Below are 24,590 nucleotides of genomic sequence, written 5' to 3' on the forward strand. Positions count from 1 at the left end.
GACCCCAGAGAGGCATATATCCAACAAAGCTTGATATCATTAAAACAAATGCAGGTGTGAGAGCCTTGGAATTATACAGATGTCAAAAATGCAAATACTTCTTTAAGCTAAGTCATCTGCAAACGAAAAATATATTTATAAACTTACCTGAGCTGTGGTCGACATCATAAACTCCTGCTGGCTGTCAGCTTTCACCTACAAGCATGTCATTTACTTTGTTCACCACTGAATAACATGGCTGAGGTCTGTTGTGTTAACAGGCAGCCTGTCATTGACTACGTCTCATCTGTAATTTGGGTGTCTAGGTAACATGTCAGTGGGCTGTACTTATCTGTAACATATTTCCTCTGCCAGGTCTCAGTAAAGCCTGCAATTAGTTTGTGTTTCACCTGCTACAATGACTTTTCCTTTCTTCTGGGTCGGTGAAAACCTTATATGTGGCCAGGGCCCCGATGGATGGGCGGACGTGGTGATAACTCATAGCATCCAGCACTGGTTAACAATGCCCAGTGCACTGAATTTAGGGGAGAGATGAGGATTCATAGCAGAATAACACTCTGCTCCTGCAGCATGTTCACCATGCTGTCATCCCACCTGCTTTATGAGTTTTCATGTCACTTTTTGTTCAGGTAGTCTATATTCATGACGTTCCACTTCCGGGATTGCTCTCGTTCTGCGGATGTCCCGTTACCTTCTGTTTTCTTTGTTTTGTAATTTTAAACTCTGGTAGATTTATGATTCATAAATTATGAGGACTATGGTTAACTGCCCCTAATATCTCTGCAGGGTAAATCAGCTAGCTAGACTATCTGTCCAATCTGAGTTTTCTGTTGCACAACTAAAACAACTTTTGAACGTACACATGTTCCACCAAAAGAAGCTCCTTCCTGAGGCTATTTCGCAGCGGCACCGTGGCTGAGTGCGGAGCTTAGCGCCGCCCAAGACGATTGTGATTGGTTTAAAGAAATGCCAATAAACCATCCCGGTATGCTGTATGGAGTCGACTAGCCAGACCCTCCTCCGCAGCGCTGTGGAGGAAGGTCTGGCAATGCAAGACTAGACTGTGGGTAACCACATGTTCTCAGTCATCCATTGATTAGAACTTTCGCTAGTTATTGTTTTTTGTTAATGCCATTCACACCAATAAATACAGGACCATTTTTGGAGCTGCGACATGAGTACCCACATGAATATACATCAAAAGTCACTTTTACCATTTTAGACGTTTATCACCTTATACAGTCCGTGTCCATATACTTACAGTATGTGTTGACATCTGAGCGGAGAATTACATTTTTTAATTATTAGAGTTAAAGTTAATTTGCATTTAAGACAAGACAAGTTTTGCATGTCAGATCATCTACTTGTTGAGAAAGTGGCATTTATTCCCAAGAAATAAACCCCTAATATACAGTATGTGGCTTACTAAAACATGTTTCTTGAAATATCCATCTACATGTAATTTGGCAAGTGATTCAATTATGCTCTATACTTCACTCTACTAGTATAATAAAATTATTTCATTGAAGAATGTTATTTAGTAGTAGTCGAATTATTTCACAACCAAGCACATTTTTGACTTGAAAATGAATATTAGGGGTGTAACGATATAGCGATTCATTCGTCTCATATTGGTTGCAGGCCTCTGAATTGAATCAAATCGGTGCACACTTTGTGATATCAGCAAATATTGTATCGTTGTCCAAATAATCAGTATAATATATATCCTAATACAACGTGTGATTTACACCCCTGCTGAATATGGGTTCAATTATTTCAAATGATTTTTTTGCAGTCTGACAGCTGCCTGGGCCCCTCCTACTTACTGCTGATAACCCTGTGAACTTTCTAGTGGCTCTCCACTTTAAGCATCCCTCTCACCTGCAGGATGTCGTGGATCTGGCTCAGCTGCTGCCTCAGCGCCTGCTTCTGGTGGAAGCTAAAGGCCGGGTGGTGAGAGGCCATGGTGAATAGTAAAAGAAACTGCTCCTCGGTCCTCCCGTCGTTCAGCGCCAAGCCGTAGTTGTTGATCACCGTGTCTATGTGAGTCAGGGTCCGGTACAGGACCACCGCCGCCTCCCTGTTGTCCGAGCCGAGCAGGGCGAGGGACACCAGCAGCTTGCTGCGCACCACCTCGTCCGTGATGTTGGTGAGGCCAGATAGGTCGGCGGGGTTGTTGGCTTTGATCTCCGCATCCCGGAGGGAGTGGTAGTCCTTGCGGGCCAAGTCCTCCAGGCAGGAGCCGAGGAAGCGGAGCTCGATGGGGACGCAGAGGTCCAGAAGGCCGCACAGGAACTCGGCTCTCTGGGCTGACGTGAGGTTGGAGAACCAGCGGTACACCCCCTCCCTCTGGACACAACTCCGGCTCTCCACCATCCTCACACATTCACTCAAACTGTACTTGTTCAGACAATAACGGGAATTAAAATGTCAGACTTTCAACGGAGAGTGAACTTCACAACAAAGGGAGTGCGTGTGTATGTGTGCGTGCGTAATTGCGCAGGCGCGCGTGAGCAGCGCTACTCTCTAGTGGCCGTAAAGTCACAGCTAATTTCTCAACTTTCTGACGCTGTCTCCCTCTCAATGTTTTTATCCACGCAATACGACCACAGCAGTGAAATCAAAGAAGCATACGTTTATTCCTTTGTTGGCGAACCGGCGGCCAAAGAACAGCAGGCCTTATCGAACCATAATCTCACCAAGTCTCCTCACATGAAGCCAAAGCAGTCTTGTTTGTGTTTTAGCACGGCAGCCAGGAGTCCCTCCGCCGTGTCCCTCCACGCCGGTCGGACCGCTGCCCCCCCCCTGACTGCAAGCTACACTTCTTGCAGGATGGCAGAGTGGATCAAAACAGACCGCCCCATTCAAGCAGACGCTCTATCATTTTTTATCCGAGCCGCCCCGCTCTCCTGTCCCGCACGGCACAACAATCCCTTCCTGTAGATGCTCCTCTGTCCTCATGGTTTTCCACAACTTGTGCGAAGCCCAGCGACAAAAGTCCCAACCGATAGATAGCAAGACTATGCTAGCTTAAAGTTTAAAAACAAAACGAGTGTGGCCCGAAGCTACTGCTGCTACTGCCACTGGAAATAACATTATAAAAATAACATAACGTTTACGAGACATTACCTCATCAAACGCCACTTTGGAGAAGAAAAAAAAAACTCACAAATGTTAGGCTACTAAAAGTTTTATCCACGCACTAACGTCCATGAATGAATTGAGTGCAACATGTTGTTCTACTCTCCCTGCATTCTGCCATGAGTCAGTCTTGAAATCGAGAAAAAAACAGCTGTTTATAACATTAACCCAACTCTGGCAGCAAGACCAGCCCACCATACAGAAATCTTTTCTTTGATTGGCTGGGAGTCCCGTCTGCATGCACGTGGCCTCTCTCGTGATTGGCTCAGGGGGATATCTGCTGTCCTGCTATTTCACATCTTTTTCTCATGCGCTCATACATATCTCAGCTTTATTACTAAAGCTTTAAAGTGCCAGATACGTGTTAAACTGATGCTATATAATCTATTTAATATGATAGTCTCACCAATAAGAAAGCTATGGTCGATATTCACTACTAACTTAGTTAATATTTTTAGTTTATTATTAGCCTACTTTTAGAGAGGTATTTTTGATATGACAGCAAAGCTAACAAAACATAGGAAATCTTATTAGAAAGTACCACAACGTTTAAGATTATTACAAATACAAACACATAAAGACACAATATTTAAGGAGTGAAGTGTTATTATCAGAGTTTATAGCGCATAAATAAGAAAAGTCAATCATAAAGTGACAGCGATGAGTAGGCCTATCAAAGGGTAATATTTGCCTATAGAAATAGCCTAGTCTTGGATGTGGTGGTGTAATTTCTTGTCAGTCCGGCTGGTGATTCACTAAAGCCACTGTATAGATCAACATACTTTATGTTTTACATAGCAGCAGCAATGATCCGTATTATATTTACAGTTAAATAGTTTCTTCATAGTTCACTATTCGATGTGAAGAGAGCGAAGCGAGGCCCCCTGTTGCTGTTATTATGTAATTCTTATCTAGGACCAGAAGATGGCGTCAGATGTCCATGTTGAAACCTGATTCAGCAGCACACTTTCTGATACATGTGGTGTTGCATCCATCATGACACCTGGACATGCCTAGTCACAGATGATGAAAACATTACACCAAAAATAATTTTAAAATGTTGATTAAACACGAATGTAGGCCTACTTGATATAACATGTATTGCCTCTTGTTTTCCCTCATCTGCCCTTCTGTGTAGTTCTTCTCTTGTTTCTCCTCTTCTCTATCAACACAGCCTTCCTCTATCCTCACTTCTCTTTGAGAACATTGGTCTCTAGAGATAAACCCCGCCCCCGAACACAGGCCCTGCCCCTCTGCTGACGAAGGAAAATTCGGTTAACGTTGCTATAGTAACCATACCCCTCCCTCTCTGCATCAGGGATGCTGCCTAACACACATCCACGGACACACAAAACTTTAAAAACACAACGCAGCAACACAAAGAAAGACTAAAAACACAAGAGCCAAGAGTCATTTTTCTTTCAAACACTTTCATTATTTTCTCCACATAACTCAAAAACAAAACAGAGTAATTCCCAGAAACATAAAGAAAGAAAGAAAGAAAGAGAGAGTCAAACTATAGAGAGAGAGAGTAGCTTGGCATGCTGTAGCATGCTGCAGACTAACAGGGTGACGCAGGGCACCATCACCAGGCAGATGGCATACAGCAGAGCTTCTTGAACCTTTTTTTAGTCTGGGACCAAAATGAAATGAAAATACATTGTTCTGCCTCGCAGGGTGCGGGCACATTAGACTGTGCTCTTGTAATAATGTGGGGAAACACCAGAAATGAGCCTACAGTCGAGTTTGAGTTCCAGTCCATAGTTTGAGAAACGCTGTCGGACAGAAAAACAACAGCGAACCTCCCTGCCCCCTGGAAGTTGTTACCGATGGCAACAGGCTCAGCCATCCCATCCCAGCTTGGTGGAGGGAGGTGGATGTACACACATGTTCACACAGTCCGATGAGCATTCATTCATGTGCACACATGCAAACAAACACAGGTTTTGAGACACGCACACACACACACAGAAAAACCCAGTGTCTTCCTTCGACTATGAACAATAGACAAATTGTGACTGGTGTTTCTGTCTGTTTGTCTGTAACTGAGGGTCTTGGATAGTTGGAGGAGAAGCTGAGGAATGGAGACGAGGCAGTAAATCCTGGCCGCGATCCTGGCCCCTGCTTGCTACTACACTACCTCAGACTTGCATCATTTCACCAAAAGCCTTCCAAAAAGTTCCTTTCAGGTTGCTTGGAATTTCATTTAACCCAGAGAAGATCAATAACAGTGCACAAAAGAAATTTTGATTCTGCTGTTTAATTCCAGCTTCATGATCAGTACCAAAATGGCTTCTCTCGAGACACTGCTCCTATCAAAACCTAACATGTCACATGTGCTTCTGAAGCTTTTTCTTGCTTTCAGATTTAATGCACAACTAAGATATTACAGTACATATGCATGCATTGTTGTACTTTTATCAATTTGCACTACAAAAGCAAGGCAGGTGGCGACTAGTAACTTTTTCAGACTTCTTGCAAGTATAGTATAAAAGATGATGTCGTCTTCAGGTTATGTTTTGAGAGAAGCAGTGGGATACACTAATTTATTAAATTGATATTGACTTTAAAGCCATTTTTCTGGTGTTACACGTACAGGCTTTGCTTCGGTGAATGCAGTATTTCCTCTAAATACCTCTGCTGGGGGTACAGTAGGTGCAGCACGTTGCCAAGGACAGTCTGTCTTGAACTACCACCAACACGGAGGAAGTTCCATTCTCTGACTGGTGTGTGCGGAGGTGGGAGAGAGTAGGAGGGAGAGACGGAGAGAGCACAGCTGTCAGCTGATGCTACTATAGGCTAGATGTGGATGACTGTGTCCTCTTGAAATGCTCTTGTCAAGTTCACGAACAGCGTGAAAGGCCACTGAGCTACTTGGAGACCACACACACGCGCATTCATACATACACACAAATGTGGACAAGACATGCCTGCTTGATACAGTTGCAAACACGCTCACATTCTGCAAACAAAAAATGTAGGCACACTGCAAACATACATATACAGTATGCAGAGATGCACATAAGCATACACACCCACACCCACACAAACAAACAAACACACACACACACACACACACACACACACACACACACACACACACACATTCTTACTCCCAGCATAAGATGAAGAATGAGAGGAGACAGACATCAGAAGGGGACGGATGAATGAGAGGGATGGGGTAATAGCAATGAGTGTGTGTGTGTAGACAGGGAAGTATCAACCATGTATCCTGGTAGCACACACTCGCCAGCTCCTGAGTCTTACATAGATAGACACACACACACACACACACACACACACACACACACACATGAACACACACACCTTGAACCATCAGTAACAACATCCGGGCAGGTGGAGGAACCAAAAGTCAGGAGTTATATAAAGAGGGGCGGAGGGTTACAAAATAAAGAATATATCCATCAACATATTGTACATGAGAGAAAATGTTAATAAATAAATTATAAGTTACAAATCTGTTGAAAACTATGATTTGAAGATGAAAAAGTCTGTCTTGTCAGTCAGGCCTGCAGACAGTGGAAGCAGACATCTCGCTGTAATGCCAGCTGCAGCTCTACATGGCCTGGGGATCAGACCGGTTCAGCCCATTTTAGTCTATGTGTGAACTACTGAAGCTCACTTAAGTCCAGTTTCTGGACTATATTATCTCCCTGTAGTCCAGTTACCTGGACTGGTTTACCCCTCTTTTGTCCACTTCCGCATCTCTTCCAAAACGACTGGACCAAGCTTAGGTTAGCCCGGCTTTAGCTACCTTTAGCCCAAATATTGGTGGAGCCCTCCTTGGACCTTGTCTTCTTTCAGCTGGTTGCAGTCCAGGAACCGCCAGGAAAACGAAAGGGGCAGCAGATTCGTCGTAATACTCATATGAATTTATAGTTGTTGTAGCGATAGGCTGACTCTGAAAGCTGTGCTGTCTTTAAATAAAAAAGTGGATAAACAAAACAGCCACTCCAATGTTGAGCAGAATCACCATGACAACCAGGAAAGAGCTGTAGGCCTGCGTGGGAGAGAGAGAGAAAGAGAGAAAAGAGGAGAGTGTCAATAATCAGGACACACACACTCAAAGCTCACAGACAAAGCCGTTTCCATACAGGCAGTATATCGAACCTGCTAATACATACAAATGTACGCAGTCAGCCAAGACATTTCTTACTACCACAGTTGGTCATAATGATAATAATATGTCATATGTAGTATAAGGGTATTAATTGAAAAGAAAGTAAAGGGGAACACAAACCTCCAAACCAACCAGTGGTTTAGTATAGGTGGTAAGGTGCTTTGCATTAACACAATTTAAAGGACCAACCCACTGTTTTTAACATAAAGGTTGATGATTCTCTTCTTTTTTTTATCAGTTTATTCCTATGAACTTGTTGGTGTTTAAAGGACTATATGTTGTGTTGAAATAATTTCACACTTTCAGCATCACTCTCATTGGACGTTGCATAACTGCATGCACATCAATCGGCCCACTGCTGTCAGGTGAATTCTGTTAACTGTCACTTGATTCTTTTACTGGTTCAGAAAATCCTACAGCCCTGGGGTTTATACAACTGTAAAACAAAAATACATACAGATGAACTCAAATGCATGGGTGTCAAATTAAATACAATGCTCTCACATTTTGAAGATGCAAGGTTTTCACCCGACAGCAGCAACATTCTCTGCAATACTTGCTGTATTGAATAAATGTTGATTCTGGCTTTTTGCTGCTGTGTGATGAAATTTGTAGATTTTTATGAGTTAATGTCAGTCACAGTGTGGTTGATGTTCTCTTCCGATATTAGTTGAAAACTCACCTTTTTTTTTGAAATATTGGGTATGCTCACAAATCAGCCTACATTTTCGACTATACTCTATACTGATTATTTGTCTAGCCCATATGCCTTAGAAATAGCATGTATTGTAAGTAAGTAAAAAAAGAAAAACTTTATTTATACACTCTGGGTTACAAAGTGCTTCACAGATATACATTTAAAAATACTATGCAGGAATTGTTGCTTACTTTTTGTAAACATTCACACTTGGCCCCTCCTCCCCGATTTTAACAAAAGTGATAGCAAACCCCAGATTCTCTCTCGTTTCGGAAACAAGCTTTGCCTGCTTGGTGTTTTATATTAGCTAGTATATCTATATTAGCTGTGTCCACTATATTTTCGTAGCTTTGAGCCCAAAGGGTGATGCCTAGAAACACGCCTAACACAGCAAAATGTAAAAAGAAAAGAGAAATTACGGGCAGAGGGCCTCTGCATATACAGACTCCACCACACACTTCTACTAGGTCCTAAGTGATGATTGAGAGGGTTATTCAAGTCTTTATTACACGGCTCGGTTGGATACTTGATTCTGATTGGTCAATCCCGGCATTCTGCGGTCTGCTATTTCTGTATAATAGACCATTGCCGTGGACAGAGTTCAGATCATAGACTCGAATGGACCATTTATAAAATCAATAAAATCGTTTGTTTTTTTTAGGAAAATCCTGCATAGTATACCTTTAAAGAAAGAGAACAAATTAGGTTAAGCAAGCATCACCTGAGAGACCTATAATCAGCTACTACTGTTAATAGGATAGAGCCCAATCTTTTGAAGGTCTAATCTTTTGAATTCAATCTTAAATTTGACAGGAAACCTGTGAAGTGAAGGTACAGTTGCACTAGGTTCATATGGGAACAGTGAAGGTCTTTATTAGTAATCACGCAACAGAATTTTGAACTAATTGTATAAATGGTCTGAATGGGCCTTGAGGAACTCCACGGATCGGAGGAACACAATTAGACACTGTGTCAGCGATGGATACAGAGAAGTGGCAATTGGATAAATAGGGAGAAAACCAGAGCTATACTACGTATGTCAACCCCACTTCCTCAGATAATCTTAAAATAATATTACTAAATAGATTCACTTTTCACTGTACCGCTCTTTCTTGTTATCTGGTGTGCATTGTGTTGGTGGTTTCTGGATAACATGACATAATACAAATCTAAAACAAAAAAGCTGCTTTGCATGTCCTTGCAGTGCATGAAGATAAGACCCAGGAGCAGTGATGATACATGTATGCAGTGCAATGATGAAGGAGCAGTTTGCATCTTAAGATAAATAATACAATACTGTGTTGATCCCACAGAGAGACACCTTCTCTGACAGAGTGAGATCAGAGGGACACCTTGGCTGCAGAACAGCAGCCTGGAGCTGGCTGGGAGTCAGTGTCTTGCTCAATGACACTTAAGCAGATGATTGCTGACAACCTGGGTCATGTGGGTGAAGGCCAGTCTCTCTGACCACCTGTCCATTCTGGGTAAATATGTGAAAGTGAATCTACAGTAGTTGATTCACTGACAATATCATCCATGCAGCAGTTAACCCACACGTGTCAATCTCCAGGCCCGGCTGCCAAATCCAGGCCCTCGCAGATTTTGATCCAGCCCGCATATCAATTTAGGTGCACAATAAATTTACATTTAGACAAAAAGAAGTTTTTGTCAAACGTTTGTGGTGCTTTTTTCCGACATTTGTTATGCATTTTATGAAGTTTTTGCTGCCTTTGCTGACATTTTTGGCACTTTTATCAATGTTTTTACCACGTTTTCCAACGTTTTTGTGGCTTTTTTAGTCAATTTTGTTGCTTTTTAAGGCGTTTTTGTTGCTTTTTTTCCACCTTTTGTCGTTTTTGTTCTATGATGGGCTAAGCATCTTTGTTGCCAACATTTTTGGGGCTTTATGAGGCCTAAACTGTAAGTGAGAAAGCTGAATGAGACATGTGATAATACAGTCCAATTATTTGACTTTTTCTCTTAATTAAAAACATGTCAATAAACTATACATGTCTGGCTCTTGATGTGATTCTCATTTTCCAGTCTGGCCCTTAGTGAAATTGAGTTTGAAACCCCTGAGTTAACCCCGTGCAGAATCCCTCACAAATAGTCCCCTTTCACTTTAAAATTTAAAATGTACAAATATTTACATAGGGTCTTTTGGTCTTATCAAAGGATTTAACAAAAGTGGAGGTGCAGTACAGGACACCTATGGCTTTAACTGAGTCTAATATTGTAGCAATGGTTGCAGTGAGAGAGGGAAATTGGACTCTGAGAACACTGGGAACTGATATCAAGCAGCATCATTAGTGCAACATTGTTGTAAATAAATTTGTCCAGAGTGGCTGCTAATAAGGTTTCTGCTGATCAATCCGGTGATAGGCTTATCACAGACCTGTGCCATAGCTAATTACCGGCTGAAATCCTCTGATCATTAGCCTTTTCTACCTCTATTTATTACGAAATCTGTGCTTTTTATGGATCCATGCACTGTAGTACAATTCCTGAGTTCTAGATAGTCATATCCACTTCCACGTTGTAAAAGTAGTCAGTTGATTACTGAATAACTTGATGTAATCTTCATTATTTTTCAGTCTAATTATTTCCTTTGTGCCAAAAGAGCATAATCATTCACAATTAGTATTTTCAATGAGTAAATCATATGGAATGGATAGCGGCAGGATCTGCCTCTTAAACAAAGTGTGGACATGTTGGAAAATACACTTATTTGCTTTCTTGCTTAGAGTAAGAGTTACAACTCATCTGCTAAATTGACTTGTAGAATGCCCAACTATTGTAAATATTATCTGGGAACAGAGTAGTGATTTTCATTGCCATACAAACTATAGACAGACCAACAATTCTGCAGGATTAGGCATTCTACAACACAACCCACCACCATACTTTTTAATGTCAAAGAAAATTACATTTTAATAATTAGAGCACAGGCTCCAAGATGCAAGTTGTGCAGTGACTTTGACTTAAAATCCTTGACACAAAACACCAAGCCTCGAGCTAGTACCCTTGGTCTAGCCTAGAAATCTAGATGCACCCTAGCGGCAGCCAGCATCTTGATGTGGGTCTGGGTTGTCAGGCTACCCTTGGTCTGCTTTTTAATCCTCAATTGAATTTTGATGCTCACATATAAAATAAAATATCACCAGCACTGCCTTTTATCATCTTTGGAAAGTACAGCCACAACTCATGTCTGCTTTTATCACTAGCAGGCTTGACAACAGTCCTGTAATGCTTTCTTTTGTGGCCCACCTAAGAAAGCTTTACATAAACTGCAGACCATCCAAAATGCAGCAGCTGCGCTGTTTTCATCTTTGTACATCGCTATTGGTTTTCTAAACACTCATTAGAATAGTGACTGACTACCTGTCAAACACACTAAATTTGCTCCTTCATCTGGCACTGGCCAATTAGTTGTTCCATGATCTACCACTAAGACCAGTGTTTCTCAAATGGGGGTACTTTGGAGTACAGCAGCAGCAAGATTTATTTTGGATAATTCCTAAAATAATTATACAATAATAACGAATGAGTTTTGTGATGGATGTGACAAAGTGGGTGAGAATCCTTGCACTCACCACTTGTCGCTTGTGCTTGTCAACAAAAATGTGTCCACTTTAATTTTACACGTTGCTCTAGTTATTTTCATATTGTATTCATTTTCAGGTTCACTCGCTGTATCCAAAAAGATCAGGATCCAAAAAGATGAAAGTCTGCACTTTGTCAGTTGTACAGTGTGTAGTGTACAGCAATAGTTTTACGGGCTGCCATTTTTTTGTGTGCAGGATGTCCCATGTCCGGGGCATCCATGTTTTTTTAGGTGGTACAGAAAAGTACCAGGTACCAGGTTGCTAGTAGAAAACCAAATAAGAGCGAGTCGAGTCAAGTTGTATCATGCAGCGGAAAAATGGCATAATAGAGAAGCAGGTTTTAGAGTTACAGTTTTTGCCGATTGCTTACACACTGAAATCAAAGGTAATTTATTACACAATTATCAAAACCTTACACGCAAGGAGCAAAACATTGGCCCGGATGTGCACCACTATAAGCACAATGTCAGCCTCACACTTTTTACAAAACAATACACATAGTGATTTGTAATACACTAAACACACTTGTATACATTTACACACAGAAGTATATCCTGATGTCACTTCCTTGCAATTCCAAAGCACTGACTGTCAAATGACCACACCTATGAGCCAATCTGTGAAACACAGCTATCAGGTGCACAAACACATGATTGCTTAATTGTAGACGCACCAATTAGGTTTAAGCACTATAAAAATGCAGCAGGTAAGTCTTTCTGTACTGTAGTTTTTTCAGATCTTTTTTTGTTTTTTTTTACTGTAATTGTAACCTGTACTGGATACAGTATTTTATGTTTGTCTGTTATTTGCTGAGCTAACAGTGTTATGCACACTACTGTAGTAGCTGTATGAAAACTGGGACATGTTTTGTTGTGATTCTCCATGTTGACATGTTGACTGATTTGGGTATATGGAGAGAAATAAATTATATTTTCCTCAGTCTACAGCATTGGTCTGGTGTAGTGTTTGGTGAACTTATTGTATATTTGCACTTTCTCTGTGTACTTCATTTATAGTACTCTAAGCACTGAGATGTAGAATTGCTAAAAGTGTTTTAGGTTAGCAACAGCAGTGTGTAACTGGTTCAAACAGAACTAAGTCATATGAAATGTGTGTGTTTCAAAAAATGTTTTTTTTATATATATACTGTATATATTAGTGTAGTTTGTGCAAGAGTGTTTCATTTTTCAAAGGGCCTGAGGTGTTCTGCTAATTGGGTGTGTGGTTGTGCTAATTGTGTGTAGTGTTATGAAAAACCGGTCCCTGTTTTAAAAATAGTGCTTAAGCAATCAAAAAAAAATTGTAAGCAAATGGCAACACAATCTGTTGATATTTTCAAGCAAAATCTTAAGATATTATTTTCTAGATCATAGTTACTGGTTTATCTACTAACCTGTTCCTACATTTTTAATGTAATTTAAATTTTAAGATGTCTTTGTCATCATGCTACTTTTTGTTATTGTGGGCCATGAAGAGCTCGGTCATCTGGGGACACATCTTACTGAGGCGTTGTTCCTGTAAATATGAGCCTTTGGGATGCACAGAGGTTTTGTTTCTGTGTTCCATGATGACGACTGGTTGATGTCTTTGAGTGGACACAGAGGTGCAATGCTATTTTGGTACAGAGGTTTAATACTGGATACAGTAAAAGAGTATGTTTTTTTTTCCATTTCTATCTAATGCATATTTTGTATTGCAATCTTGCACAAAAAGCACCATAATAATAAAGTTTGATTGATTGAATGATTGGTAAGAAGAGGTCCTTTGTGTGCATGTGTGTGTGTGTGTGTGTGTGTGTGTGTGTGTGTGTGTGTGTGTGTGTGTGTGTGTGTGTGTGTGTGTGTGTGTGTGTGTGTGTGTCGGTGTGTCAGAGCAACCCATGGTGTTTAAGCACATTCCCTGTGTGTATTTATCGGAGTGTGATAGTATCTGTGTCTGCTGTTAACCTGTCTTACACAAATCTCACTTGCTTCTCTGCAGCTGCAAATACACACACACACACACACACACACACACACACACACACACACACACACACACACACAACACACACACCACCTCCACCCAACCCTCTGTCACTGACACACGCCCACCGATTGGCCACCATTGAAGCAAGGCATAAGCTGTTGCCTAGCAACAGAGCGCTGGTTAACCAATAGGGGGCCTTCTGTGAGGAAGGGGCTAGTTTGCCAGTCTGCTGTTACTAAGGTGCAGAGAGGACCGCTGTGGTTCTCTTACCGCCTGTATATCTGTGTTTGGTGTGTGTGTGTGTGTGTGTGTGTGTGTGTGTGTATTTTAGGCACACACATATTTTTATTTTCATGTTTTCACTTAGCAGGTAGCAGCAGCAGCAGCAGCAGCCACTAAACTACTAAATAACTGACTTCATTCTCTGTGCCAGAGTCATCACACTGCTGCAGACAAATTTGGATTAAAGTGATTAAAGTGAGCAAGTTGTGTAAGTGTGGAACTGTATTTAACAGTTTACACACACTACGTGTACCTTTGTGTGTGTGTGTGTGTGTGTGTGTGTGTGTGTGTGTGTGTGTGTGTGTGTGTGTGTGTGTGTGTGAGAGAGAGAGAGAGAGAGAGAGAGAGAGAGAGAGCTTGATTTATAATGAGCTCAGTGCATGTCTGCGGCGTACGATGAGTGGTTTTCCCTTGCAGCTGATTTTCCTGTTGGTTTCATTAGCTAATGCTGCGACCGTATTATTATCCAGGATTAGCGTGGTTGGGGCCGTCCTCCAGCCTGAGTCAAGACGTAGCCAAAAATTATATTAAAACGGCGTAATCCCCCCTGCTTGCTCGTAGTAGAAAAAAAATCTTTCTTTATTTCACAAGGTTAAACCTTGTGCCTCTCCCCCAGGATTATCTTAATATGTTGGATAACATTGTGTTATGTCACTGGGGATGGAATGTATCCTCATGACAGTGGACAACAAATCCATTTAATAAAATCAATGTGTGGCAGTGACATGACAGATATGACAAATGCACCATACAGCTGCTGTCCAGGGTGATATTAAGGCCAAACAGAGCCATACAGATCAAACTTCTGAAATGTAAAGCTGCTATTGTGGTGACCCACAATATAGAGGCATTCACTGGAGGTTGCTTCTCCTTTAAGTAGGGAGCTCACTGGGACGAGAGGGCGTTGTTGGGACACTATTTTAGGGCTGTGTAACCTGCAAGTGTAACCTGAAGCTGTACGCTGTGAATTAAGAGTGGGTGAGTAAACAGACTCAACTGAATTAAACTTCTCTGTCTCGTTTGTGCCGCACTCCCACATTGGTGACCCTGACGTGAGCCGAGATCATGTCAACGGACAATATTGACAGCTTTGGGGCCGGGCCGGCTCCGGCACCGAGTGGAGCTAACAAGGAGGCTAATGTCGGCGCTAGAATGTATGCCGCAACGGTAAAGTTGCCAGAGTTTTGGCAGCATAGCCCCCGGCCCTGGTGTCAACACATCGAAGCCAGTTCCAGCTCAGAGGAATAACACAGGACATTACGAAATACTTTCATGCGGTGGCAGCATTGGATGCCTCGACGACAGCCCGGGCAATGGGGCTGCTGGAGGCTCCACCGGCTGCGGGCAAGTACGTTGAGCTGAAATTGTACCTGTTGAACCTTTTTGAGCTGTCGGAGATGGAGAAAGCAGATTGGCTTTTGACACTTAACGGCCTTGTAGATGGCAAACCGTCCGAGCTGATGGAGAGGATGTTGGCCTATTGGGTTCAGCAAACCCCGCTTTCCTGTTCACGCATGTTTTTCTACGACAGCTCCCGGCTCCTGTGCGCACTGCCTTGGCCAGCTCTCCCCTCTCATCCACCAAGGATTACCGTGGTGACAGGATTTTCCTCGCAAACCGGTGTTGCACCGAAATCTGTGACCCGTCGTGATCTGTGTCCCTCCTGTTAAAAGCGTAGCGCCCCCCTCCGTGGTTAAGGTTAGGGACAAGGGTTTGGTTCAGGTTGTGGTAGGGGGACACTGATCTCGATGGGTCACAGATTTCGGTGTAACACCGGCAGCAGTTTGTGCATGCGCTGCTTCCTGCACAGACATTCTCTCCGCCTTTGGAGGACACGTTTGGCACCGCGGCTGTGGTGGCTGCTCATCTCCAACGGGATAATAGACTGTGCTATTACCACAACAGGTTTGGAGCCAAGGCTAAGCAGTACCGTCCGCCATGCAATTTCACCTCCCGGGGAAACGCCAGAGCCGGCGCTCATTAACAGCTGTGAGCACTGGCGGGGACAGCAAGCTGTTGTTTATTAAAGAATTCTTGTCGGGCCGGCGGCTGCTGGTCGATTCCAGCGCTCAGCCTAGCATCATGCCTGCAGTGGCTGTGGATAACATGGCCGACGGACGTGGCCCCCACAATGGACGCCGCTAACGGCACGCCTATACGGACCTACGGCACCAGGTATGTGGAGGTGTGTTTTGGCGGGCGGCGGTTCGGCTGGGACTTTGTTATGGCCGCTGTGTCTGTTCCTCTCCTGGGGGCGGATTTTCTGTGTGCATTTAGGCTGCTGGTGGATGTTACAAACTGCCACTTAATTGATGCCGTCTCTTTTGCTACATACCCATGCATCCTAGGAGGGGCAGAGACACTCAGCCTGTGTAACATGCTTGCGGCAGGGGATATGTACCAACACCTCCTTGCAAAGTTCCCTGACCTCACCACGCCTACGTTTTCAGCAGCTGTGGCCAAACATAGGGTAGAGCACCATATTACTACCACCAGATCCCCAGTCTATGCGCACGCTCAGCGCCTCGATTCAGCTAAGCTTGCAATCGCCAGGGAGGAGTTTGCAACCATGGAGTACCTGGGCATTGTGCGCCGCTCCGACAGTCCCTGGGCTTCTCCCCTCCACATGGTTACTAAGATGGATGGCAGTTGGCGCCCCTGTGGCGATTTTCGTCACCTGAACAACGCCATGACCCCGACCGATACACAGTTCCACATATTCAGGATTTCTCTGCTCACTTGGCAGGGACCAGCATTTTTTCCAAGGTGGACTTGGTGCGCGGATACCACCAGGTACCGGTCCACCCACAAGACGTGCCCAAGACAGCGGCTTTGGACAAACGCCGTTTGGACTTTTTAAGTTTCTGAGGATGCCGATTGGACTTAAAGGCGCAGCACAGACATTCCAGAGGCTGATGGACTCTGTGCTGCGGGACATGCCGTTCTTGTTTGTTTACTTGGACAATATTTTGGTGGCCAGCGCATCTGCAGAGGACCACCTGGTACACCTCCAACAGTTGTTTGACAGACTCAGTACGCATGGACTCATTGTCAATCCGGCCAAGTGTCAGTTCGGCCTGTCGTCCATCGATTTCCTGGGACACCGTGTTTCCCCGCAGGGGGCCGTTCCACTACCCACCAGTGTGGACGCTGTCACTAGTTTTCCACGCCCCCATTAAGTCCCTACAGGAATTTTTGGGCATGGTGAACTTTTATAATAGGTTCATTCCCCACGCCGCTCACCTCATGCACCCTTTGTTTGAGGCCCTGCAGGGCGGCGGGCCAAAGGATGAGGTGAACTGGACCCTGGGGAGGAACTTGGCTTTCGACGGCACTAAGGCTGCATTGGCTGAGGCCGCTTGATTGGCGCACCCATCTCCCGACGCCCCCGTTGCCCTTACGACTGATGCTTCGGACTATGCGGTTGGAGCTGTGTGTGAACAATGGTTGGGCGGGGCCTGGCAGCCGCTGGCTTTCTTTAGCAAACAGCTTCGTGACAATGAAAGGAAGTACAGCACTTTCGACCGGGAGCTCCTAGGCCTCTTCCTTGCCACCCGGCTTTTTCATTTCCTGTTGGAAGGCTGCCGTTTCACTGCTTTCGTGGACCACAAGCCACTGACTTTTGCCATGGCTAAGACTTCTGAACCATGGTCCGCGCGCCAGCAACGTCAGCTCTCTGCTGTCTCGGAGTTCACCACAGATTTCAAGCATGTGGCTGGTAAGGACAACTTTGTCGCCGACTGCCTCTCCAGGGCGGTTGCAGGGTCCCTGCACTTGGGGCACGTCAACGTGGACCTGGTGGGTCCCTTTCCTGCCTCCAGGGGGTTCACTCACCTCCTTACTGTGGTGGCCATTCTTCTGTCTTTGACCACGTCTGCGGAAGTGGCTCAGGCATTCATCGGGTCGTGGGTGGCCCGTTTTGGGACACCAGCTGATCTCACCTCCGACAGGGGCCCACAGTTTACATCTGAGCTCTGGACTGCAGTTGCTGTGGGTTTGGGGGTGAAGCTCCACCGTACCACAGCGTATAATCCACAGGGCAACGGGCTGTGCGAGCGGTTTCATCGTTCTATGAAGGCTGCTCTTCGGGCCAGCCTAACGGATTGTAACTGAATTGACCACCTCCCGTGGGTCATGCTTGGCCAGCGTTCTGCGCCTAAGGAGGACCTGCAGTGCTCATCTGCTGAGTTGGTTTACGGCCAGCCGCTGTGTGACCTGGGGGAGTTCCAACCGGATGCCGACGTCCCCTGGTCGGCGGTATTACATCGGACTCAGGCCCTGGAGGATGCCAGCCGCTTCACCCCAGTCCCTGCATCTCGCCACTGCCTTCCTTTGTCCTACCTCCCCAAGGATCTGCTGTCGGCCAGATACGTCTTTATCCGGCATGATGGTCACCATACTCCCCTGAAGCCCCCCTACAATGGGCCCTTCCGTGTCCTGGAGGCGGGACCTAAGAACTTTGTGGTGGACATGGGGGGCAGGCCGGAGCGGGTCACTGTGGACCATCTCAAGCCTGCTCATCTGGACCTGACCGAGCCGGTTGCGGCGGCCACGTCGTGGGCGCTCCCCTGCTTTGGTCTCCGTGCCAGCTCCGGCCCCTGTCCTCGTCCCTACACCTGTTAAGCGCAGCCGCTTTGGCCGCCTGGTCCGACCCCCACTGCGCTGACTGTTTTTTTTTTGGGACCGTGGGCCTGTTATGGACTTGTGAACTTAATTGATTTGCACTTTTCTTGGGGTGAATTCTGGGGGGGGGGCTGTGTGGTGACCCACAATATAGAGACAATCACTGGAGGTTGCTGCTCCTTTAAGTAGGGAGCTCACTGGGACAAGGGGGCGTTGTTGGGACACTATTTTAGGGCTGTGTAACCTGGAAGTGTAACCTGAAGCTGTACGCTGTGAATTAAGAGTGGGAGTAAACAGACTCAACTGAATTAAACTTCTCTGTCTCGTTTGTGCCGCACTCCCACACTATAATAAATTTTTTTACATTACCAACGAATATGTGCATGATGATGTATGCTTAATAAAGTGCATAGATCTGCAGAGATCTAAGTGTGTGGATATCTTGATCATTGCTCATTGATGTTTCCAGCACACGGGGACACACGGCTGTCCGCGCTGACAGGACACAGATGTTGTCCGTACCATCTCTGGTTCTGGCTCTGACTAATAATGAAATAATGTCCATCTTGCAAATGTAGCTGTCTCTGCAGTCATCTCAACCACCAAATTCCAGCAACAGGAAATAAGACTCACAGACTTTTTTCTCTGTCGAAAAAAAGACTAATTGTTTAACGGGTACAGTTGAGGTTAAAATGCGTTGTAACCCGTGTCACTGTGATTGTAACGGGTTTAATATTATCAATATGTAATTAGTAATGCATCATATAACTGCGTTACAGCAAAAAGGAATAGGCCTACATTACTGTAATTGCGTTACTTTTGTTTAGATAATTCTAAACAAATTTCTGTAGTTGAAATAACTCGGAATTGTAGTTGAGAACGTCAGTTATAATGGCCCACGTATTAAAAAATTGTCGGGTTTAAATCGGGCTCGGGCTCATAATTACAGTTAATGTGTCGGGCCGGGCGGGCTCGGACACAACGTGCACGGGCTCGGGTAGGGTCAGGCTTGATTTTTTTGGGCCCGATCTAAGCTTTAATTCAGGTTAGTGTGGACTTAACTCCAGTGTAACTAAGGTGAACCTTACGTTGCCATGGTGCAACCAAACATGAACAGGGCTCCAGACTAACTTTTTTCACTAGGAGCACAGTGGCCCCCAACTGAAAATTTTAGGGGCGCAACCAGAAAATTTAGGGGCACACACCGTAAATCAACATGCTAACCAAATATTCACATTTCTACTAATTTCCACTGTATTACTAATAAATACTTTGATAATAGATGCAGAAATTACAATGTGCTGTTTCAAATTCAGTGTCACTTTTGAAGATGCAACATAGAAGGTTAACCAACAGCACCATCGCTGTCATGAAAAACAAAAAAAATATATATATACCAGCTCTAGTCTACAATTACAATGAATTTAACTTCAAATTAAACATGCTGTTTAGGCTACTACTGAATCAATATTGGTACAAATACCTGAAATTCGGTTCTGTTACCCAACAGTACCTTTTTTTTGGTACTTCCCCTCTATAATTACAAAACAATTATTTCAGTTGTAAAAATGACTGTCAAACCTATTTACCTAGTTATTTTATTAATTAAACAAAATCCTCCTCCTCCCAAACCCATCCCTACAACCTATTAAATTGAATAATTATTCATTTCTTACTCACTGTAACCTTTATTCTTGTATTTGTATATTCTTTTTTAGCCTGTTTTTTTTCATGACCGTTTTTAATTGGTCTTTAATATTTCATGTAAAGCACTTTGAATTGCCTTGTTGCTGAAAGGTGCAGTAGAAATAAAGTTGCCTTGCCTTACAACCTCAGCCTGTCAGTCACCAGGGCACAGAAACCACTGTTGTGCCTGCTTAGGAAGTGTAACGTCAACAGCACCGCGACCGCTTTCGGCTCTCCATTAATATCATATCGCAGTAAACGCTGTCTGCGTGAAGTTTTGAAAAACTGTAACCACACTTGAAACCACTTTATCGGTATTTCCGTGACTCACTGTGACTTCAACAAAACTGCAGAGCCGACGTAGTTTGCACCGTCCGCAGCTATGCGTGTGTGTGCGAGTGTGTGTGTTTGTGTCAGAGCTCCGCTCTCTGTCAATTTTCAGAGAGGACAGATAAGCTTGAGCTTACGCGCTCTCAGGTACCGAAATTTCGACGTTTAACGTGTAAAAAAGGGGGCAAATTTACTGGTCGCACACTCTCAAATTTTGGTCGCAAAATGCGACCATTTGGTCACAGTCTAGAGCCCTGATGGACACAACTTTAGCATCAAACTAACTAGTTTCAACGTATCGTTTAGCAGTGTTGGGAGTAACGTGTTATAAAAGTAACGCGATTACAGTAATGTATTCCTTTTTGCAGTAACGCACTAATATAACGCATAACTACCGGTAATATACAATTTTGGTAATATTATACCCGTTACAATCTCAGTAACGCGAGTTACAACGCATTTTAAACCAACATTTTGTGGTGTTTTGTTTTTTTAGGAATTCACCAACATCGCAAAACATATCGGCACAGAATAAAAGTCCATGAGTGTTATTTCCTGTTGCTGCAATTCAATGGTTGAGATGACTGCAGGGACAGATATATTTGCGAGATGGAAATATAGGCCCACTCCCATTATTTTCAGGAGTTATTACGTTGCATTGAAGCGAGGTGTTGTCCCATCACTGTTCCCGTGGTCAGAGCCAGAACCAGAGACGGTATGGACAACATCTGTGTCCCATCAGGTAACGTCAGAGTGGACAGCAGTGTGTCTGAGCAGCTGACAGGTATAAACATGTAGGGAGCTAATGTTTAGGCTTGTTACACGTAATAGCATTACATTTTTCAGCAGTGGAAAGTAACTATACCGTACTTCAATACAGTTGTAAGGTACTTTTAATTAAAAAGAGTTAATTAAAGAGTATTTTCATCTTTATACTTCTACTCCACTACAATTCAGAGTCAAGTAAGCCTATTGTAGGCCTACGTTTTACTTCACTATTTATTTTATAGTATAGCTTCAGTTAGCCTGCGTTGCAGATTCAAATGAATAATACAAAATAATATGAATAAATTATGATGTAGGCTATTAAAGTGGATAGAAATGAGACTGTCGATCCCATGGTGAAATTCACAATCTACCTGCCAAGTCATACTTCTGCGGTTATTTTGGTAAAAGTAACTCAAAAGTAACGCAAAAGTTGTGTAAAGCATTACAATTCAGAGACAGTAATATTGTAATATAACTAATTACTCTCAAATGACAGTAACTAGTAATCTATAATGTATTACATTTTGGAAGTAACTTGCCCAACACTGTCGTTTTGTGTGGACTTTACACCGGCAATTTCCACTGGATGCGGAACGTCTGCGGAACATCTCCGGAACGTGACCAGCATGAGAAGGAGGTGCAACTTAATTTTATACAATATATGTGGTAGGAGGTCCCTGCTCCGTCTCTCTTTTAAGGGCTTAAAAAACGTTGAAGACCCCTTGACCACACCTGTAATAACCAGGGACAGTGTTTATGTTTTTGAATTTTCATTAAACCATGCATAAGTATTTATTAATCAATACGATTTTATAAAGGATTCCAATTATACCTCACCATCTAAATAAAAATTCTAATTTCAAAATACTTTGATGCTATGGAAGCAAAAAAATGCCATAAGGATTTGAATCTTGTAAGTAACTCAATACCAAATTTCCAAGTTTAATTGTGACTGAATACTAATTGGTTTTTTTTGGACACCTGGGGGCAGGGGAAGCTATAAACACAACACTGAAACATTGACTAGTTAGCAAACAAGTGGATCCAGCACCTACGGAGCTACATTAGCATTCATTTGGACCTGTTTGTGTCCTCCTGATGAATAAAATCAATATTCACTCCTTTTGGCTCTGTTTTTGGTCTTTACCAACTCAAAATATCTGGTTCTTTAGCAGCTAAATGCTACACTATGTTTGCCAGCTAGTTGCTAACTTTGTCTGTCTGCTGTTTGGGGCTGGGCAGGTAGTGTACAGTGGATTCTTAAGAGTTAGAAAACAGCTGTCTGCTGCAGCCGAAAACAACACTGATGAGAGTTTTGAGAGTGAATCAAAACTGTAAAGTTGCGGGGCATCATGTGCAGCGTCATGTGATGTTTCTCTGTAGGCTCATCACTACAAGCAAATCCTTTCACAAGTGGTCATGTGATCCATTGTGAATATACAATATTGATTATAACCTCTTTAATGTTGAAATTCAAACTTTATATGTATTTATATATGTGGTTTAAGCATGTGAAGTATAAGAAATTGAGCCTAGATAGAATTGATCAGACAAGGGTTATATCAGTCTAGTGTCTTTAGAGAAGTAAGCATGGTTAGCTGATTGACACGTCACATGAGGGGGCGTGTTTGTGTGATGCTGATTTAACCCAGGACTAGCCTATATTGACGTTTCATTTACGGGATAGTTCCGGTGCCGCCGGAGGTTCCACTGGATGTACCTCATTTTTGTCCAGATTTCCCTCACTTTCCGCTTTCTTTGTGTTGGCATTCTAAACTCCAGGCGATTTGGGAAACATCCTCCGAGCTAGAACCGACAATCGAATTATGTTTATCTTTTTTTTTGAGTAAAATTGTCATCACACATTCGACAGCCATTGCATTTCCAGAGCTTGCCACCCTGCACATGTTCCACCAAAACAAGTTCCTACCCAGGCTATTTTGCAGGGGCACCTTTACTGTGTTCGGCATTCAGAGCCGCCCAAGACGTTTGTAATTGGTTTAAAGAAATGCCAATGAACCAGAGCACATTTTTCACTTATCCCAGAATGTTGTGTGGACTAGCCAGACCTTCCTCCGCAGCGCTGTGGAGGTAGGTCTGGCAAGGCAAGACTACCACAGGCCAAACGGCAGGTGTGGAGATGGATTGAGGAATTGATTCAGGAAGCAGAGGCGGAGCACAAGATATCAACATAACCAGGTTACGTTCTGTCAGTCACATGATAAGGAAAGAGAAGTTGAGATGCGTGACTGGAAGTTCAATTTTGTCTTGTTTGAATCTGTGACCACCCCAAAAAGGAAAAGATTTTGAAACTGTATGTCTTAAAGCCTCAGTTATTCTGGCTGATTAGACTCTGTTCAGGTTGAAGGTGGGCTGGAGCTTAGATGGGAACTTATTAGGTCACAAATTCTTTCTACCAATAAGGATGATAAAGATGTCATTTGTCCCGCCCAAACAGGTGATTCAAGAAGATGTCAATCACTCAGTCTAACCACACCCACACAGTTCTGGAAAAGGTCCAATCAGCCACATTAACTATAAACACCTGTGTGGGGTTCAGGGCCTTTAACATTGCCTTCTGTACATTTTAAATTCAGATGAATGGGTTTCAAAAGGGAAATATTTCAATGCTATACATTCAGTTGTGTGTAGTCTTCAACATGAAGCATTCAGTAGTTATTACATTTCATATCATAAGGTGACCAGTTGCTTACATATTTCTTTCATTATTATGGCATGGTAAAAAAGTTCACAAAATGTTGAGTAATTTTTAGTCATTCTAAATGTTACATGTGCTACATTAGAAAATTTAATTATATACTATATAGAACCATTTTGGCACGAAAAAATAAAATAAAAATCAAACTACAATGTTGATTGACTTCATATTTTATACGATATAAAACAGACACAGTCCTAACAAAGATTTAAAGCTGCAAAAGGCAAATCTGCACTGATGGAACATATATTTTTTTTTTCCTTTATTTAGCACATCAGAAAAGAATAATAATGTGTACATAGTAACCAATTCATCATGATAAACATGTGCAAGGAAGACAGGAAACCCCAAAGGGTTTATATAATCTAATGTTATCAATGTCAACTGTTTTAATCCCAGTAGCTGGTGAGGTGAAAGCGATGAAGATATTCAACCTTGCTTGCTTACTGCTGCAGGTGAGAGCCCTTTTTCTGCTAAATTTCAACTCAAATTTTTGTTTAATTTTCCATCTGATGATCATAAATGACCTGTAACAGCAAATGAGACTAAGAGTGAAAAGAACGTAATTTGTATATAGTTTTTATTAATGCCTTTCCTCGGGTCTGATTTTCCCCGCAAAGTCACAAAATG

At 43.1% G+C, this 24,590-nt stretch overlaps 2 protein-coding genes across 7 annotated transcripts in view; both read right to left on the reverse strand.

The window, feature by feature from the left end:
• zcchc14 (zinc finger, CCHC domain containing 14) overlaps positions 1-3,322 on the reverse strand; it is a 55,773-nt gene extending 52,451 nt beyond the window's left edge. For all 6 annotated transcript variants that reach the window (XM_036002708.1, XM_031310161.2, XM_036002707.1 and 3 more), the window contains exon 1: positions 1,882-3,322. In XM_036002708.1, the coding sequence (XP_035858601.1) occupies positions 1,882-2,376 (495 nt within the window). In that variant the 5' untranslated portion in view covers positions 2,377-3,322. The remainder of the gene's footprint in view (positions 1-1,881) is intronic.
• A 3,603-nt stretch (positions 3,323-6,925) lies between these two features.
• Positions 6,926-24,590, reverse strand: part of jph3 (junctophilin 3) — a 72,765-nt gene continuing 55,100 nt past the window's right edge. Inside the window, exon 6 of the mRNA XM_031310204.2 lies at positions 6,926-7,162. Within this exon, the coding sequence (XP_031166064.1) occupies positions 7,082-7,162 (81 nt within the window). The 3' untranslated portion in view covers positions 6,926-7,081. The remainder of the gene's footprint in view (positions 7,163-24,590) is intronic.

Source organism: Sander lucioperca, chromosome 7 (genome assembly GCF_008315115.2).
Source record: "Sander lucioperca isolate FBNREF2018 chromosome 7, SLUC_FBN_1.2, whole genome shotgun sequence".
NCBI classification, from domain to species: domain Eukaryota; kingdom Metazoa; phylum Chordata; class Actinopteri; order Perciformes; family Percidae; genus Sander; species Sander lucioperca.